Source organism: Amblyomma maculatum, chromosome 9 (assembly GCF_055883805.1).
Source record: "Amblyomma maculatum isolate TAMU_Amacu chromosome 9, ASM5588380v1, whole genome shotgun sequence".
Classification (NCBI taxonomy): domain Eukaryota; kingdom Metazoa; phylum Arthropoda; class Arachnida; order Ixodida; family Ixodidae; genus Amblyomma; species Amblyomma maculatum.
The window spans coordinates 967,247-986,365 of NC_139352.1; the positions used below are offsets into that span (position 1 = coordinate 967,247).

The 19,119-nt window shown below is 44.6% G+C and overlaps 1 protein-coding gene across 1 annotated transcript in view; it reads left to right on the forward strand.

Annotated features, from left to right (window-relative positions):
- The window catches only part of LOC146178083 (immunomodulatory peroxidase-like), a 49,376-nt gene extending 30,555 nt beyond the window's left edge, over positions 1 to 18,821 (forward strand). The window contains exons 7-15 of the mRNA XM_084577928.1: positions 1,190 to 1,291; positions 3,060 to 3,170; positions 3,711 to 3,846; positions 5,209 to 5,418; positions 6,854 to 6,985; positions 9,826 to 10,044; positions 15,578 to 15,747; positions 17,563 to 17,668; positions 18,697 to 18,821. Of these exons, the coding sequence (XP_084434054.1) occupies positions 1,190 to 1,291; positions 3,060 to 3,170; positions 3,711 to 3,846; positions 5,209 to 5,418; positions 6,854 to 6,985; positions 9,826 to 10,044; positions 15,578 to 15,747; positions 17,563 to 17,668; positions 18,697 to 18,790 (1,280 nt within the window). The 3' untranslated portion in view covers positions 18,791 to 18,821. The remainder of the gene's footprint in view (positions 1 to 1,189; positions 1,292 to 3,059; positions 3,171 to 3,710; positions 3,847 to 5,208; positions 5,419 to 6,853; positions 6,986 to 9,825; positions 10,045 to 15,577; positions 15,748 to 17,562; positions 17,669 to 18,696) is intronic.
- Positions 18,822 to 19,119: the final 298 nt, after the last annotated feature.

Here is a 19,119-nt window from a genome sequence, read left to right on the forward strand (position 1 = left end):
CATGACATCATCACCGAGCTTCTCCGCAGTCGTTCAATGCTGTGAGAAGAAGCTGACATTTTAACCGCCGATTACGTTATCAGTTTTAATGGTAGCACGAAAACACGTTGCTAGCATTACATACAGCCTATAAAGATCTTAATCCTTGAATATCGCAGACTTCTCGAAAAGTGATGCGGCCGTCCTTTAATTGTGTAGCGGGGCAAAACCGGCAAATTAGCTTTTCCTTAAGTTTTCTTAAATGGACAATCATCATACAGAAGTCGTCTTTTGTAGAAACAAGAGATTCACAATTTCTGTCAAGCATGTGCGTTTTCCAGAGGCTGTGTAACCCAATTAGAAAGAACATGTCTAAAGGCTTATCAACAAATGGCAATGTACTGAGATATCTCAGAGAATGTGGCGTCAAATGAAGTCTTTTTTTGAATGTCTGTTGCAAAATATCAGAGAATGATACTGCATATTTACAATCGATGAAACAGTGCTCAATAGTTTCCGGAGAATCACAAAGGCGGCAATCTACTCTAGATACTAATATGCCATTTTTCCCTAACCAAGTTTTAACAGGCAGGGTCTCAGTGAGTAATTTATCAAAGAATGTATTCGTACATGGCGAGAGCGGCATTTTCCGCACTTTTTTGAGTACATCATTTACCGTTCTGTGTATTTTTGTTTACCGGGACGGCACGCCCGGGATCGTGAAAAGCATATATTACTTCGGCTTGTCTACCGCGAGGATGATGACAGTGATAGTGATGGCAGTAGCGATGACAATTATGGTGAATTTAGTTGATAATGATAACGAGAACAAACGTGATGCACCCTGTGCAGCAGCAACGCTCAGGCTTTCGCCTTTCTGCAGTGTAGATTCAACAGTGCTCTCAGAATTTTAAGACTTATGTTTCGTGCTGTACTGTCATATGTGTCCAACATATCTGATCGCTCATATCTTCCCTTTGTTGATCTGATCCTTCCGATTTCAAGTGCTCCTGAGCGGTTCACTTATCTTTCCGCGCGCTGATCAAGTAGACCATGCGTTTCAAAGCGGTTGTTGCACACAGGCCGAAGACTTTAAGGTGGTTTCCAAAAGCATAGTGATGCCCCTATTGCTTTTAATCGCGAAATTTTATTTATTTGGTTAGTAAGAGTGGCTGTATCTTCAAAAACTAACACGATTCGTTTCTAACAGGTCCAAGAGAGCAAATGAATTCGCGGACATCGTTCATCGACGCATCGCATATTTACGGAATCAACAAGGACATCATGGACAGCCTGAGAACATTCGATGGCGGTGAGTGGATGTTTCACCTTCATGACGGACGTAATATAGTCTGTGCAACCTTTAGCTACCGTCGTTTGCGAATGCGTCGAAAAACCTGCGTTCCAACGTCTCTGCTGGGATAATATAATCGCAGTTGTTACTACTGCGACAGGTACACCATCAAAAATGATGTCGCTAACAGATGACTCCTGCTGAGCCTGTAGTAACATGTCGGGGCAAGAGAGTTTGAATTTGTGTTTGCCACTGAGACCAGTTATATACATACGTTGTTTCAACACCGAGGATGGGGCTATGTGTTTACTTACTGTCATACGGCTAGCACTCACATCTTGGAGCCGGCACACATACAATGATTATTCTGGCTTCTCAGGGCATCCTGATGCAGTACCTTCTGTGTTATTGTAATACCCGGAAAATGAAAACACAATGCACAGAGGGGCACCATTGACTCTAGTACAAGACACTGCCGCATGGAGCGCTACCAAAACATTGTTCCCGGTCGCGCGGTTGCCCATATTGGATACATGATAAGTCAGGTTAGCATTCGAGTGCCATGCCGGGCGTTTCCGACATCGTCAATGCAATCATGAGGAAGAAATGGGTTCGAAACGTGTGTCAGTCAGTTTTCGGATACAAAGTTTGTTTTCCCGCTAGCCCTCCACTGCAGAAAACGGAAAGTATCCACACACTTGCGCTTCGAAAAACTTGGTCTTATGCAAGCACGTTCCGGGCCCCAGCAAGTCCTGCTGTTTCTGCTGATGCGCTGAGATCCGGTGTACAAAACGGCCTCAAAACGGACCATCTGTATCAGAACAAGTGAATGCATAAAAAAATATTTACCTCGTGAACTAGATGCTTCAATGACATTAATATGGCGTCTTGGCATGGTATCGATATGTTTCCTATCTGTCGATTGGTGATGCTGAACGCGTAGTTTGCCAGAGGACACCCAGAAATGTTTAGTTTCTTAAGTTTCTTTATTTTTACTCAGTGGACCTTTTCGAGATCGTCCTCGCACCTCAATAATTTTGAAGGTAAAATAGTTGAATGTATATGACCCACAAACATACGTCATCAAGAATTGTTTCAGAGGAGTTTAAATATTTTCAAGAAATATCTGTTTTAGCACACTGCACAGGTTTGTAACGGTCAGCCTAGCTTCGCCATCCATGCGGTTAGCCATTCAGAATCAAAATTGTCTTTTTTTTAAATATACGGCAGTGGGCAGACAGACCTTACCTACACATGTTCGTAACGTTTTGCTCTTACTTATTTTAGGTTGGTTTGTTTATGTTTAACGTCTTAAAGCGACTTAGGCTATATGAGAGACGCCGTGGTGGAGGGCTCCGGAAATTTCGACCACCTGGGGTTTTTTAACGTGCACTGACATCGCACAGCACACGGGAGCCTACTTTTCACCTCCACCGAAAAACGGCCGCCGTAGCCGGGTTTCGATCCCGCATCTTTGGGCACAGTAGTCGAGCGTCCTAATCACTGCATCATCCCTGCGGGGCCCATGCTTATGAAGCCCAACAGTGCAGCCATCGGTCCGATATGACTCGTAGTAAATTCAGGAATCACTTGCTCGAACGCGCTTCCTGCTGCGCGAATGGGAGAGTGATGAGCCCCACCTGACGAAACACTCCTTGAGTCGGAGTCTTTTTTCAGGTGGCGCCCGCTTGAAGCGCGACATGAAACGTTCGGATGAGCCTTGCTCATGCCTTCCTACCTAGTACTTAGCCACCTGCTTGGATTTTAAACGGTCCCGTTCTCGCAGGGCTGCTAAAGCATGAGACTGTGAACGACTCGGTTATTCTACCCCTCAGTCCGGAGCCAAGAAATGACACCTGCAGCCGCCCCGATGAAGGCAAGATCTGCTTGCGGACAGGTAGGCCGCACTTCAGTTCTCTCTGCAGTACTCGATGGTGGCTTCTTTGAATGGTCAGATTATTTATGCTTTGACCATATCGCTGCGTGATGCGTATTAGGCAGTTAAATTACTTCGTAGTTTACACATTTTGTTTTCGATTCAATATTAGGCAGACTTGGGAGACTCTTTGGCTTGTGGTGCAGACGTATAGCCACTAAGCGAACCGCTAAGAAGCTTTTGTCACCCGTGCAGCTTTTACCCTGCACAAATAGGCAGATTACATTCAGTGAATTGCTCTCTTCCAGGACAATCTTTAAAACGTAAGAGATTTCAATCATAGAAAACATTGTCAACTGCTCTCTCAGATATTCGCGCACTTTTATCACTGCCCCTGTGAAGTGCTTTCTTAAGACGCTGGATGGATCACGTCTGGCCCAAAAGTACTTATTATATGAAGTTGACAGCAAACGGGACAATCTGTTAGATCACAATAAAGAACTTTAATTGGAAACGTTAAAGAGGCCGAGTTTTTATTTTGATCTTGTCTGGTGGTCTCAGGTGATTTCAGGAACAATCAAAATCCGGGTCTTATATCGCTGCATACGTTATTTTTGAGAGAGCACAACAGAATGGCCACGAAATTGGCTGATATCAATCCTCACTGGAACGACGAAATAATCTTCCAAACTGTCAGGTAAGCTACCCTTGGAGACGCGATAAATATTAATTTCGTTAACTGAAACCAATAAAGATCTTTTCTCAGCGCTCGAGCACGACATACTTCAGGATTTTAGCTTCGAATCAAAATTTTCGCATTTTGCGATTTCAGACATTGCGTGTCCCACCTCGAATAAGCGACAGTATTGTGTGAAGTAAAACGTATTGCTGGGAGCGCCTGTCCTGTGTTGCCTATTTGTTCGTGTCTTCGTTAGCGCTGTTAATCTTTCCTTTTATGAGTACTGTGTGAACTTGCTTAGAACGCTTTAATATATACGCCTTGTGTTTTGGCAAAATCAGGCGCAGCCTCCTGATCTGACCTCAGTTTAGAAGACATCTTAAGTCAGAAGATTACCAGTCCGGAGTGCGTTCCCAATAAGATAATGTTACAAATCTTATCTGGATTGATAAATGATTGCTCAGCTCTCCACAGTTGGCTATTCTCGCTTGATCGACAGCTGCGTGCAGCATTGAAGATGTAGAAGGTATTCAGGAGACGTCACGGGCGTCATTGTGTGGTGCAGAACACAGCTTCAGCAGTGCAAGTGGCGGTAAGGCGATTAGATATGCCTGTAGCCTTTCGCCGTGCTACATGCACAAAAATTGGCGCCACTGTGACGTAGGTGCCTACTCTCTATGTTCCCGTGATGTCGGCGTGATTGGGCAGGGAATGCAGTGAGTAAACAAGATAACCGATTGTTGTTAAGGGTCTTGCAGTAGACTACCGAAGAAATCAAAAGGATGTGGCATAAGATCAGTTGGCCGGATAAGATTAAGAATTTTGAGGGGTCAAGTGGACGGAGATGGCAGGGTTATGATTGGGATGTATGGGAGAAGCCTTTGTTCTTCAGTATGCGTAGCTAGGCGGGTGATGAGGATGTCAAAGTCTCAATCTGCGGTCCTTTGGCGGCCCTCAGGATGCCTTTTGGGGCTAAGCGCTGTTTCAGACTGTTACGATGATACTACTAAAGGTAGAATTTTGGCTCTGTGCGTTATGACATCGCATAGACGCAGACAAGGGGCCTTATTTCGAATAGATGCTTGACATCTTCCACATGCCACCAATAGGAAGATTTTCTGAATTCCAATAAATGTAACCGCGACAAAACAGTGTATTCCCTTGCCTTATACAGAGGCGCTAGAATTCTGCGTCGAGACACATCGAATTACAGAGGGTGTCTAGGCTTAAGATCTAGTTAAGGATCTAGGATCCAGAATTTCGAGAAGAAAGAATTCTTAAATGCATTCTGGAATGGGAAAGGGCCTCGAAGCTACTTGCAAAGCTATAACTTCAAAAATACCACTAACGCTCGTTCTTATGTGCATTATATTTTTACAGGAGAATAATTATTGCCTTGTTACAAAACATCGTTTACAACGAGTGGCTTCCTGGTATTATCGGCCCTGACGCCATGACGAAATACGACCTGTGGCCGCTAAAAGACGGTTACACGAATTATGACCCAACTGTGGACCCCACTATCATCAACGAGTTCTCCACTGCGGCCTATCGTTTTGGACACTCCAACATCCAGGGTCACTTCGATGTGTGAGCACTGGGCTTGCCTACTTTTGGTTCAGATATTGTCACGACTCGATATTGTTGCATTTTGACTGCAAGCCAGAAATTATTATAGGGACCCATTCCACAACGTACGACAGGCTCCAGCACTTTGTGTGACGTTGAATTAAAGATTCTAACTTATCACCAAGAATCAACACAGAGCTTGCAATTGAGCTGATCAGTTTCCTCTCACTTGTTAGATACATGCAGTCCGCAAGACAGGCCTCCAATTTTAAAAACTTGCATACTAGAAATTTTGTCGGCGATGGTCCTTGGCACGGGTTGCGTCCTTGCCGCTCATTTTCATGCCAATAATCTGTACACTGGGACCACTGTTTGTTTTTATTTCTTATTTATTTATTACAAATACCTGCAGCGCCCGTTTGGCATTATCTATCCTAAAAGGGGTTCACAATACATTAAGTACCAAAGCGGGAACTATCTCATATTGTGCGGTCGTGTCACGAGTGCCTTCATTAAGGCGAAAATTTTAGAGCGGTACGTAGTTCGATCCCTTTAAGCGCAACCCGGAGAAAGCTTGGAAACAGCGGGGTGACCTTCAAGCTCAGCCAAGGTCAAATTTGGACTTAGTCTCGCTAGCATCAAGGTTCGCTTATAATAGTGCGATTTGGTGAGCTGGGGCTGGAGACACGGCTAACTAACCGCTAATTAAGGTTTGTAATTAATTACAGTTGTTATTACACTTCCAGTGTAATTTTTGTCCGCAGAAGTGGCGGATTCCGCGCCTTCTCGTTCCTTTGAATCAGTCAATAATATTATTATTAAGTACATTAAAACTCCCAGATGAAAAATGCAGTCTTAAAAGCGCTTGGCGGAGGGCGTGAAGCTTAAGCGTCCCCCTAATGTTTCGCCCACCCGCCTTGAGCGGAAAATAGCGACCGGAGTTGGGATTCTGCACTAAACGGCCACATGCACGACGGCCATAATTTCCACTTTTATTTCAATTCTCGCTCTCCCTTTCGGCTATAAGCATGTGGTTTCTTTCAAACAGTCATATTTTCGAAGTATACGGGTCTGTACACTATCAATGGTGTTGCTGATCTCTGATTTCCAGTTTAGCTTTTATTTTTTTTTTTTCACGTATTTTGCTCTAAGATGTTCTTATATGTCGTTGTTTAGCAAGCCAAATTGTTTGGAAAAGGGGTCGCTCGCTCTGTCATTTCTCTTCATCTTTTGGCGTTCCCTATAGGAATAGCGAGGCCAGCGTACACACCTCGGTTGGCCCACTTCGCGCAGGTACAGCCTCAATGACCTGTTTGCCGAGCTGAAGCTATGTTTTTCCGAGTTCTGTGTTCTCCAAGCTTCCTTTTGCCGAACTATTATGAGATACAGTGATAAATGCGGAGAAATCACTTCACTGCAAACACATTACTATATATCGCTTCTTTCTGCTTTGCAGAGTTAACGAGGACGGTAATGGAGCGAGGGCCATTCGACTTGAGGACGTCTACTTTCAACCTTTCGAATACAATGGTGATGCGGATGGTACTTACCGTGGACTCTTGAAAGAACCAATGCAGGCTACCGACAGGTACTAGCTTTTTCCTTTCTTTTCTACTCATCGGCATGCCGTAATGTCGGGAACTAGGCTCTGGGGTCAACCAAGGAAAAGGCGTGTTATTTTCTAGCTGCTGTTGTGTTTGCCCTTGGGTCATTACAGCACAAGTTTGCAAGTGGGACTGACCATAACCAGGCAGTGCCTTCCTTTTCATTTAAAATGTTAATGGGGACGCAGTCGGATTAGAAGAAAAGAGTACGGCCGATTTGCATACGGTCACAAATTCGAACTATAGGTGCACTAGCAGGGCTTACCCCTGCTAAACTTTTATATGCATTTTTACATTTTGTTATGCTTTGGCTCGGCTTTGTCTATAGCGACGCCAAACAAAAGGGCAGTGCAGCCCTGTCATCAGCTCGCCTCACACCATCTGCTCTGGCTCTTATTGTAAATGAACGGACACATGCACAATGTTTTGCATCCCCCTTTGCAATGCACCGCGCTGCGCTGAAAGGTGAGGGGCGGGATTATAAAGGGGAGAGGAAAAGAGAGATTTGTGGAGAATGTAAGAGATAAAAAAAACAGATGCCCCAGTTTCGGCATAACGTATTCAGATCAGTAAAAGGAGGTCTCCAGGGGGAAGAAAGGTAATCGAAGTGCAAGGAAGTGCGCTGGCTGGCGAAGGCCCGCAAATGCGTGGATATGAGCACAAGATGATTCATGACGCGGCGAGTGACGTGCGCAGCCGAGCTCCAGGGAGCCCTACGCGTTCACATCTGCTGTCCGTGAAGACTGAGGGGTGACTGACACAAAAAGGAAGAAGTCGAAGTCCGGAGGAGCACGCGTGTGTACAACACTACCCGGTGAAGATCACGATGGCGGAAACTGTGATACGCGTTATTCTTTCATTGGCTGCAGCGGTGCGGGGGTTCCGCTTTCTCATTGGTTAAGCTACGTGACGTATGTGACGCCACCATTTCTTTCACGCTTGAAGTTCGAAAGAGTAAAAGAGAGAAAGTGGCTTTGGGACAGAAACTCATGAAATCCGTGATTGCGATTTGTAGTGATATGAGGTGCACGGCTCAACCTGGTTTTATTTCTTACTTTCAGCTATAGGAGAAAATGGTTCGCATAGGCTTAGTTTTGGGCTTATAAATATCGATGAAATATATCTTGACTCAAGAGCAAATTTTCAACGGGGAAGTAGGCATTTATGCTGTGCTAGAAGCTTCACAGAATAGAGCCACACAAGACAGGCACATAAATCTCTTAAAAATAGATTTCTAGCCGCCGCCTCCTTGAAGAAGTGAATATATGGTGAAAACAAATTCACAGCAGTGAAACGTGTTAAACCAACTTTGACAGACGATAGCTCTGTTTTGCTTAGTTGTTAGTAATACCACGCATACAGCTCACGCTATTGCGCACCTATTACATGATATCTATGACATTATTGAGACTCAATCACTTTTTAAAGTTAAAGGTGAAGGTCATGGTGAAATTGTCAATTAGTCATGTGGTCATGCCCCAGCTTAGCATACAGTACATATTAGATGAGACGTCGCTATACAGGGCAAATCCCAGTTGACCTTGGCTCAGCTTCAAGGCCACCCTGCCGGAACCAAGCGGTTCTCCCGGGCTTTTACATGGTAAATCAGAACTATATCGCTCTAATTTGTTTAAAAAAGACAAATTGATTTAGTGGTCTAGGCTAAACGCAATATGGGCGTAAAATGGAGATCAACAGTCCAGGCTTAGCTTCAGCATGCGACAACACAGTAGCACGGAAAAAAAATTTCACTTGTGAGTTCTGCGAACACTGTCGTTCCATGAAAAAAAAAAAAAAAAAAAAGCTGTGGGACACTAATTAGACTGGGCGGATAGGCATAGCAAAATAAATACGACTGCGGCTTTTCATAGCTTTTGCGCATTTTAGCGTTCGATTTTGGACTCAACTCGTCGAGACCTTTTGAACAATATATCAGTTCGCATTGTAGGGTTGAGCTCATTTTTTATGCGCAGTTGAATAATTAGCTGTAATTAAGTAACATTTACAATTAGCTAAGAGAAATCGTACTTGTGTACGTGTATTCTATCCAGTGGTTTTCGAGCCACGTCTGACCACATCCTTCAAGGAAAAACCGCCTCCGGGGGATTTATTACGAATTCCTTCTCTCGAGCGGTGGGAGGCCACGTTGTGCTGCTCAGACCCAAGTACTAATGCCCGGGTCATTTAATGGGCCGGCCAGGTCGTTGACAGCCACGGCCTGACGGTTAGCTAACATTAGTCTTTTGTAACCTGCTCTTGTCGGCGAAATGAATGTCCTTCAGTTCAATGCAAATATTTCAAGCCTGTATGGGATTCCGCATCGTTGGCTCTGCTTTTTCTTTAAAACGACGGCGGAGCGGATCTTATCATATTTTGTTCTGTGGTATATGTTTGCCTTTAGTGCTTGTTTAGCGCTATGACTCATATACTTGTTTGCATACTGGTAAGTACTCGTGTTTCTCGAACAATTCTGAAGATCAAGGAATAGAGCGCTTTCACTAAGTTCATCTTTATTCAGCTCAAACTGACTATCGTGGCCTATAAGAAAAGCAAAATGAAAATATCGTGGCCTTGTTAGCCCCGAGGGCACGATAACTGGGCAAAGTGCCAGGGATTTTTGCATGGGGAATGGCCATCCACCCCAGCAGTTTTTGCTAATGTAATATGGGCTACAACCCCTGCAATGTACCTAGGTGTCCCTCTGGAATTCTATTGTGATATGGAGCCTTATTGGCAAACGTAGATCCAAATGTCTGCTCTTAGCTTGAAGGTTTGCACTTTGTAGATATAAACAGCCCTGATTTAAAGTATGTCGGAACCGCAGGTTTGGGGACACCGCCGTCACCAACAACCTGTTTCGACAGCCCGGGAGCCCGGCCGGTTCCGACCTGTTCGCCATCGACATCCAGAGGGGACGCGACCACGGTATCCAGCCGTACGCGGAGTACGTCAAACTCTGCCAGAACATCTTTGTGGAGACGTTTGCGGACCTCGCCCAGCTGATGCCCGAAGATGTTGCCCAGCTCTATGCGCTGATTTATGAGTAAGATGAGCGGCAAAGGTTCTTTTTTGACATGAACAGGTGGTCCAAAGGAGTAAAGGCGTTCGATCATTGTAGACGAGCTAAACACTGTCCTAGGCTGTTTGTCGCGAGAAAACATCACTGTTTACATCCGTGGTATAACGGCACTGCAGCCAGCAGCAACCTGAACTTTTTCTGTGGACGACAAAATCAATCGATAGATCGATGGGTCTTTTACTTCGCCAAGATTAGGGGCGCCATCAAGAGCTTGATTGCCTACCTGCGCTCCCATACAAGGTTTCAAATGTTTGCAAATATTATCTGATGAAGACAAAATCGAAATGTATTTGCATTTGTGCGAACAGAGCAAGACAGTTGGGCAACAAGAAAGAAGAAGTAGGCGGAGACTCAAGCTCCGTCTTTAAGAGTATGATCGACAACTTTAGTTCGCTCCAGTCTGCGAACTCTCGTTCGTGCGCATGCGCTTTGCTGCCATTTTCATCACTGTAATGCTTTACTTTCTGCCTCTATTATCTCAAACATCCTCATTGGCATTGAGTCATAAGCTACTACTTTGTGTGTACGGACAGCCGACGTAGATATACCAAAGACAGATAAAATGTCCCGCTTTATCCACGCTCTACGAATGTGCCTGCGTGGCATAGGAGTAACGTTCAGGACTCGGGATCCAATGTTCCCAGAGGATTCGATTCTCGCACCGACCACTTCCGTCTAAAAACAGAAGCTCGAATTGGCAGAGCCTGGCAATTCCATCATGTTATGTGTCTCTGTGGCGCCTCACACCCCGTTGACCAGCAATTGCCTGGCCATGTCACCTGCATACAACCCCATGCCCACAATGCCATGCTAGGAATTCTTCGCTTACTGCGTTGGCAACAGCGACGACGCCGGATTTTCTGGTAAATGCGGCGTTTAGCCCTATCTCGTCAACACCCATAAAAATGTAAACGTGACACAAGAAATTTACGATACCAACGCAATGAGTTAAGTAATGATAAAGATTAATATCTCGCCATTTGGCATCTGTATTTAGTTCATATTCGCGGAAGGAATTATTAATCTCGTATGACATGACAGTGTTTATTAAGGGGAAATGAGGGTGCTCGTTATAATACATGAAGGAAAGAAGCCAACAGTCGGCGAGGCCAAGGAAAGCGTTGGGGATTGTACTTTTTGTCTTTTTTTTATGTTTACTTGGATAATCACAGAAATTAGTAATGTAATCTGTTTAGGGGAAAGATAATTAAACACAAAGTAGAAGAAAAAACAACGTGCCGATGGTGGGAACCGAACCCACGACCTCCGAATATCGCGTCCGGTGCTCTTCCAACTGAGCTACATCGGCCGCTGTCCCCCCTGCTACTTGCTTGGGTATTTATGTTGTCTGTATACGAACCTTGAGAGTGTTAAACAGCGCCACCCTCAGCCATAGCGGCGGACGTGGAGCGTCCTTTGTTACCGCCAGTGTCACGTAGAACATGATCAAGAGCGAGGGCGAAAGCTGTGCTAGAACCCTCTTAGGCTACCTATGGCTTCAAGACTGCCAGAACCGAGACCCCCGTAAGCTACAAGCAGATCAATTAAGGGGAAATGAGGGTGCTCGTTAGAATACATGAAGGAAAGAAGCCAACAGTCGGCGAGGCCAAGGAAAGCGTTGGGGATGGTACTTTATGTCGTTTTTTATGTTTACTTGGATAAACACAGAAATTAGTAATGTAATCTGTTTAGGGGAAAGATAATTAAACACAAAGTAGAAGAAAAAACAACGTGCCGATGGTGGGAACCGAAGCCACGACCTCCGAATATCGCGTCCGGTGCTCTTCCAACGGAGCTACATCGGCCGCTGTCCCCCCTGCTACTTGCTTGGGTATTTATGTTGTCTGTATACGAACCTTGAGAGTGTTCACCAGCGCCACCCTCAGCCATAGCGGCGGACGTGAAGCGTCCTTTGTTACCGCCAGCGTCACGTAGAACGTGATCAAGAGCGAGGGCGAAAGCTGTGCTAGAACCCTCTTACGCTACCTATGGCTTCAAGACTGCCAGAACCGAGACCCCCGTAAGCTACAAGCAGATCAATTAAGGGGAAATGAGGGTGCTCGCTATAATACATGAAGGAAAGAAGCGAACAGTCGGCGAGGCCAAGGAAAGCGTTGGGGATGGTACTTTATGTCTTTTTTATGTTTACTTGGATAATCACAGAAATTAGTAATGTAATCTGTTTAGGGGAAAGATATTAAACACAAAGTAGAAGAAAAAACAACGTGCCGATGTTGGGAACCGAACCCACGACCTCCGAATATCGCGTCCGGTGCTCTTCCAACTGAGCTACATCGGCCGCTGTCCCTCCTGCTACTTGCTTGGGTATTTATGTTGTATGTATACGAACCTTTAGAGTGTTCACCAGCGCCCCCCTAGCACAGCTTTCGCCCTTGCTCTTGATCACGTTCTACGTGACGCTGGCGGTAACAAAGAACGCTCCACGTCCGCCGCTATGGCTGAGGGTGGCGCTGGTGAACACTCTCAAGGTTCGTATACAGACAACATAAATACCCAAGCAAGTAGCAGGGGGGACAGCGGCCGATGTAGCTCAGTTGGAAGAGCACCGGACGCGATATTCGGAGGTCGTGGGTTCGGTTCCCACCATCGGCACGTTGTTTTTTCTTCTACTTTGTGTTTAATTATCTTTCCCCTAAACAGATTACATTACTAATTTCTGTGATTATCCAAGTAAACATAAAAAAAGACATAAAGTACCATCCCCAACGCTTTCCTTGGCCTCGCCGACTGTTCGCTTCTTTCCTTCATGTATTATAGCGAGCACCCTCTTTTCCCCTTAATTGATCTGCTTGTAGCTTACGGGGGTCTCGGTTCTGACAGTCTTGAAGCCATAGGTAGCGTAAGAGGGTTCTAGCACAGCTTTCGCCCTCGCTCTTGATCACGTTCTACGTGACGCTGGCGGCAACAAAGAACGCTCCACGTCCGCCGCTATGGCTGAGGGTGGCGCTGGTGAACACTCTCAAGGTTCGTATACAGACAACATAAATACCCAAGCAAGTAGCAGGGGGGACCGCGGCCGATGTAGCTCAGTTGGAAGAGCACCGGACGCGATATTCGGAGGTCGTGGGTTCGGTTCCCACCATCGGCACGTTGTTTTTTCTTCTACTTTGTGTTTAATTATCTTTCCCCTAAACAGATTGCATTACTAATTTCTGTGATTATCCAAGTAAACATAAAAAAAGACATAAAGTACCATTCGCAACGCTTTCCTTGGCCTCGCCGACTGTTGGCTTCTTTCCTTCATGTATTATAACGAGCACCCTCATTTCCCCTTAATTGATCTGCTTGTAGCTTACGGGGGTCTCGGTTCTGGCAGTCTTGAAGCCATAGGTAGCGTAAGAGGGTTCTAGCACAGCTTTCGCCCTCGCTCTTGATCACGTTCTACGTGACGCTGGCGGTAACAAAGGACGCTCCACGTCCGCCGCTATGGCTGAGGGTGGCGCTGGTGAACACTCTCAAGGTTCGTATACAGACAGCATAAATACCCAAGCAAGTAGCAGGGGGGACATCGGCCGATGTAGCTCAGTTGGAAGAGCAGCGGACGCGATATTCGGAGGTCGTGGGTTCGGTTCCCACCATCGGCACGTTGTTTTTTCTTCTTTGTGTTTAATTATCTTTCCCCTAAACAGATTACATTACTAATTTCTGTGATTATCCAAGTAAACATGAAAAAGACATAAGGTACCATCCCCGACGCTTTCCTTGGCCTCGCCGACTGTTGGCTTCTTTCCTTCATGAGAGTGTTTATGAAACTTTAGGGGTACACAGTTGCGAGAGAATTGCAGTGGTGGTGATGGTACAAACTTTATTTGAGTCGTGGCATGGCTTCATTTGTACTGTTTCATAAGATAATATCATGGTGATAGCATTAAGGTTCTGCTCGCCTGAACATCCGGTTTTGTCAGTGTTGGCGTTTCAAAATAAATTCGATCATGCTTCTGGCAAGTGACAAGTTCCAGGTGACATGGTAGAGTTCCGACTGGTCCGGAGGAGGAGGGGGGGGAGGGGTTGTGTGATGTCATGGTACCATACGATATTGATTTGGCAGACACTGCCCTCTCGGGTAGCTCCTTCGATATCGGAATCAAGCTCACCGACTTCTTTGAATCCAGGTCAGTAGAGCAACCCATAGGTCACGCTGCACTTCCGTTGGGCTTAATTGGAACGGGGCTTTATAACCGTGTCGGGTGATCTTTCGCGTCATTGGGTAGATTATGACTATCATATGCCACTGACTACGTAGGAGATAATATAGGCACTAAGTAACGGATTCGTGGCTAAACAATCATTAAGGGGTATACTTGCACAAGGACTCCATACGGGAGCTGCAGGCGAGCTGTCCAGCCATGCAGGTTGAGAGAAATCAAGTTCACCCCGTAATCTTTTGCGCAGTTCATATGGCAGAGTTATGTTGAAAAATCTTATTACCACATTTAGTCATATGATCTCGGGGAACGTTAGCAATATGGATCTCAGTATTCTTTTGAACTCAGATTTCAATACTCAGCACTGCTAGCCAGATTAAGGCTTCACTCTTTGTGGTGGCTTAACCATTCGTCACTTATGTTGTTTAGAGCAACACTGGGAGTTTTGTTCCAATATAATGTTAATCTTCTCATTTGTATGAATTTGGTATCAATCCGCATTTGTCACGCAGTCGCACAGAACGTTGAAAGTTCGTGCGCTTATCCGTTAAACTCCGCCATTGCAGTCAATTTGCGATTGCTTATATTATTTTAAACTTTCATCTTTAGGAGACTACAACTAGCTAATAATTTTATCTTTTAATCTTCGTAATGATATGTTAAAATACGCTTCCGGTGTAATACAGAAATTTACGGCTTTCTCTTTTACCCTACTCATGATTTGCTTTTGTCTTTGAGACAACGTCTGCATTCGACCATTTTGTATCTGAGCTGCTCTTATTGAATGTTTTTGTGCTGTCAAAGTTTATCGTGTTCAGGTGATAGCTACCGTTTGTTTAGGTATCGGTATAGTTTCTCCTGTCAAAGCCATGCGCAAGGCTACAGAATTTTTAAATATATATCAAAATAAAAGCAGATTTTGATTGCAATTCTTGTTGCACGTATTGCCGGTCAGCACCAATCCAAAGGGATAATGAAATTGCATACACGTACTCTTCCTAGCTGCAATATGCGCGCAATACTCCTTGTCGTATCCCGGATGCATTTCTTATTCTCGGGGAAGTGGCGGACACTCTGAAGCGTAATAGAGGTAGGCTGCATAAGCACCTTTATTTGAGGGTAGGGGGAGGAAGTGTCATTTCGTTTTTAAAAGCCCGTTCTTACGCAAAGGAGCACGTACACTATGAACTGGAACGAGGAACCCATGTAATAAATGCATGTAATAAATGCATGTAATAAATGCATGTAATAAATGCTTCTATTGGTCCGTGCTTTCTTCGCAAAATTATATACTTTTGCTCAAAGAACTGAGTTAGGGCTTTACGTTGCAGGGACGTCCATGACATCGACTTCTTTTCTGCGGGTCTGAATGAGCTCCCAGTGCCAGAAGCGTCTATGGGGCCGACATTCTTATGCGTGGTGGCAGATATGTTCAAGCGGCTCAAATGGGGCGACCGATTCTATTTCGAGCACCGAGAACAGGCCGGATCCTTCACGCCAGGTAAGCCTCAGTGTTGACCTCTGAATGCTTGCTCGATGTCTGGTATGCCTTGTTTTTCGGACTTGGCTTTGGTGTGCTGTTGGTCCTCTCTCGGAAGTTCAGTAGAGCTCCGAACGGCCTTGTTTTCTTGAGATAACTTTCTTGTCGAGCGCTGAGCGCTGTGCACGACTTCAGTGGCTTGCATACAGTGCGAACATTGGGAACTTCGAGGCATATTTCCTGCTTCGGCCTAAAAACATTGCCGGGTGGCCCTTGGCAATGCGAATTACTGATTGATGCAAGTCGATGTAAAATAGTCAGCTCTTCCCAAGTGTGATGCTATCTGCCACGGGAATTTATAAAAATAAAAGACGATGATTTTCGTCTTGGTTGTGGCGGTGCTGACTGCTGTTGATTTTCAAAGACCTTCAGATAATTATCGTCCATTGACAGTTTCTCATCTGCCTTGATATGCGTGAGGTCAAAATGGTATTGTTTCATTGCTTCTGTCACTAAATGGAGACAAGGGCTGCTCTGCGTTACAGTGAATCTCTGCCGTAGGTAACAACCGTGCCTTAACTACACCCATGCGCTTAAAAAGAGCCTAACGGCACTTTATTTAAGTGTCGTTAAGCTCTTTTAAAGCCCATTTAAGCCCAATTTAAGCTCGTAAATTAAGAGCTTAAAAAACAATTTATTCACTTGCTCACAAGAATACATCGCAAGCTCAGGAGGTTATGTTATAAAACATTGGCAGATGAACCAAGCAAAGCAGTGGTCCAATGCTTGAAGTAGAAAAAAAAAGATAGGAACAAGAATAATAGGTGATAGAAAAGGTAAGCAGAGTTAGCGCAGCTCACGAAATAAGAACAGAAAAAGATTACAATAGAGTCAGCAGGTGCGGCCTCACAAAAATAGCAAATGTGTCATCAGTGGCTGAAACAATACATCCAGGTGACCTGTCTAAATGGTTCGTTGTGCTTGCGAAAAAAAAAAAGATCAACGGCCAGTGATATACTAATTTGAGGCATGCTATCTCGCGTATTTTCAGCGATGTTCTTTATAGGGGATGTAAACGCAGGCAAAATTTTAATATTATTTTAAGATCCACGCAATATGTTGGTGGTTTAAGAAAAGAAATAAAAAATAATGTGAGTTCAAGGAAATACCAGATGGACACTGCTTCCACGGGGAGCCAGATTGAAACCGCTGTATCAAACCGAATATTTCTACCGTAGAACGAGATTTCATAGAAATGCAAAGAATAGTTTCTTTTCATCTAAGCGTATGTTTCATGGAACATACGAGCCGGTCATTTTTTGAGCGCCTTCATAGTATTGCCACTTTTTTGTCATCTCTTCAGTTTTTCTTTCTATACGAACATAGCAGCTTACTGTGCAAGTAGACACCCACCCAAGTTTTACAGTTTTATCTTTGAGATAGCGAATTCGTTCAGTGTTGTGTTAAATTTGTCTTCTAATAACTTATTTCATGCCAAAATTTGCCTTGTAATTTCACCAGCACTAGACCGAAAACAGCTCACACTGCGGGTATGGCCAGGAGAGGAGAAAACGTACGCCTTGGAGCCGACTTGGCCTCTTCTTCAAGGCTGACTGCTTCAGGCGTGTCATACCTTAATTAGGTGCTGTGTCGGCATTCGAAACGTCAGGTTTCTCCTCATGAGACATTTAGTGGATCGTTAGGATTTGTACCTTACCTTGTGACCATACAGAACACTGCTAGAAAGTTTACAAACCAGCGTCCCCACTCCTGCGCAATTTGTTGCACAGGAGTAGTCAAAGTTGAATTTATTTCTTGTCTTTCTGCTTTCAACAGAACAACTTGGCACCCTAAGAGAGACAACTCTCGCCAAGATCATCTGTGAGAACACCGCAGTGAAGTCCAAACTTCAGCGAAATGTTTTTAGACTGCCAGATTCGGGGTAAGGCATCATGCCGCTTTTGGAATTATGCATGTACGCAGGTGAAAATATGTAGATAACTCGTGTGCTAGTCTTCGAGTTATGCGATTTGTTCTTTCACTAAGACTGGAGACAGAGTCCCAGTTTCAGAGGTCGCGTGTGGACAGCTGTGATCGCGAAAAGAAAACACGTAGAAAACCATTTCACACATAATCTTCCTTTCCATAACAACTGCCTTTGTGGCGTTTAAGTACGGTAAAGTTATTTCCTACTAACATCTATTTTAAGCGGAATTTACTTCGCTAAATTATGGTATATAATTATATACGGCCTCATAATTACCAGTCATAAATGTCCGAATAAAGAGTGGAACTGCGGTAACTTAACCAATCTGCATTTTTCAGTCGAACTGAAGCCGACACCATATTCCCTGCTAGACGGCAGCTTGAGTGCTATCGTGTTAAAAAAGGGAATGCAGCTGTCACTATCACCGCCCGTTTTCGAAAGCAAGCAACATTCATCGACACTGATTTTTAACGCAGATTTCAGAGTCTATGCCACTCCGGCAGTCACTTCAAAACCATTTTAAACCGTGCTTCGTGGAGTGGACGTCGCGAGATACATCCCGTGGTGGGAAAATGATTGAATTCATTTTTTTTTCGTCCAAATATGCTTTTCAGTGCCATTGACCAAATATTAACCTACCAGAGGAGTACCGCAGATGATGGGCGAGTGGGTACGACATTCTAGGTCAAAACAGTGCTCATGCTCAAATACCCTTCCTTGTCTCTTCTCCTTCATGCTGGCACATGCGCGATGGTTTATTCTAGAACCGCCAGAGGAGTCACAATGTAAAATTTTGCTACCAAGAATAGCTGAATACAGTTGTCCTCGATGTGCCTTGTACGCAAGAGCTACTGGACGAGTGTGTACAAAATTCGTTTTGCTTTTGAGCATAAAACCCCACCTGGCATGCATGTTTTTATTGTAATTATTGAAATTAAGTCTGTTCTCGAACGCTACAGCCGTGTGTTCTTTTGAATACGCAGGGAGAATGACGTGACTTGCGAAGACCTTGCAGATATTCGGCTGGAGTACTGGACAGAGAGAAGTGCTAGCAGCGACGATGACAACTGGTTGTAGCTTTCAGCAGGAATAAATGCTTTGTGGCCTAATCATAAACATTTTACTTTTATTACTACAAACGTCTGGTGACTTGTATCCATATCTTACACTCCTGTTCAGGGACGTGTTACAGCTCATGTCCCAAACATCCTACTGTTTTTTCTCCATATAGGTAAACGAAAACGAAGTCCGTGAGCACTGACATTCTGTGCCTGCGGTCAGTACTGATTTGCTTAATCCAGGTGCCACCATCTCCGGTTGCAAGCCATTTTAATTTGCGGATTCAGAGAAATTACGCGTAGCATGTCATTTCCGGTCTTCTCGCCTGCTCCGATTACTTCCTCTAA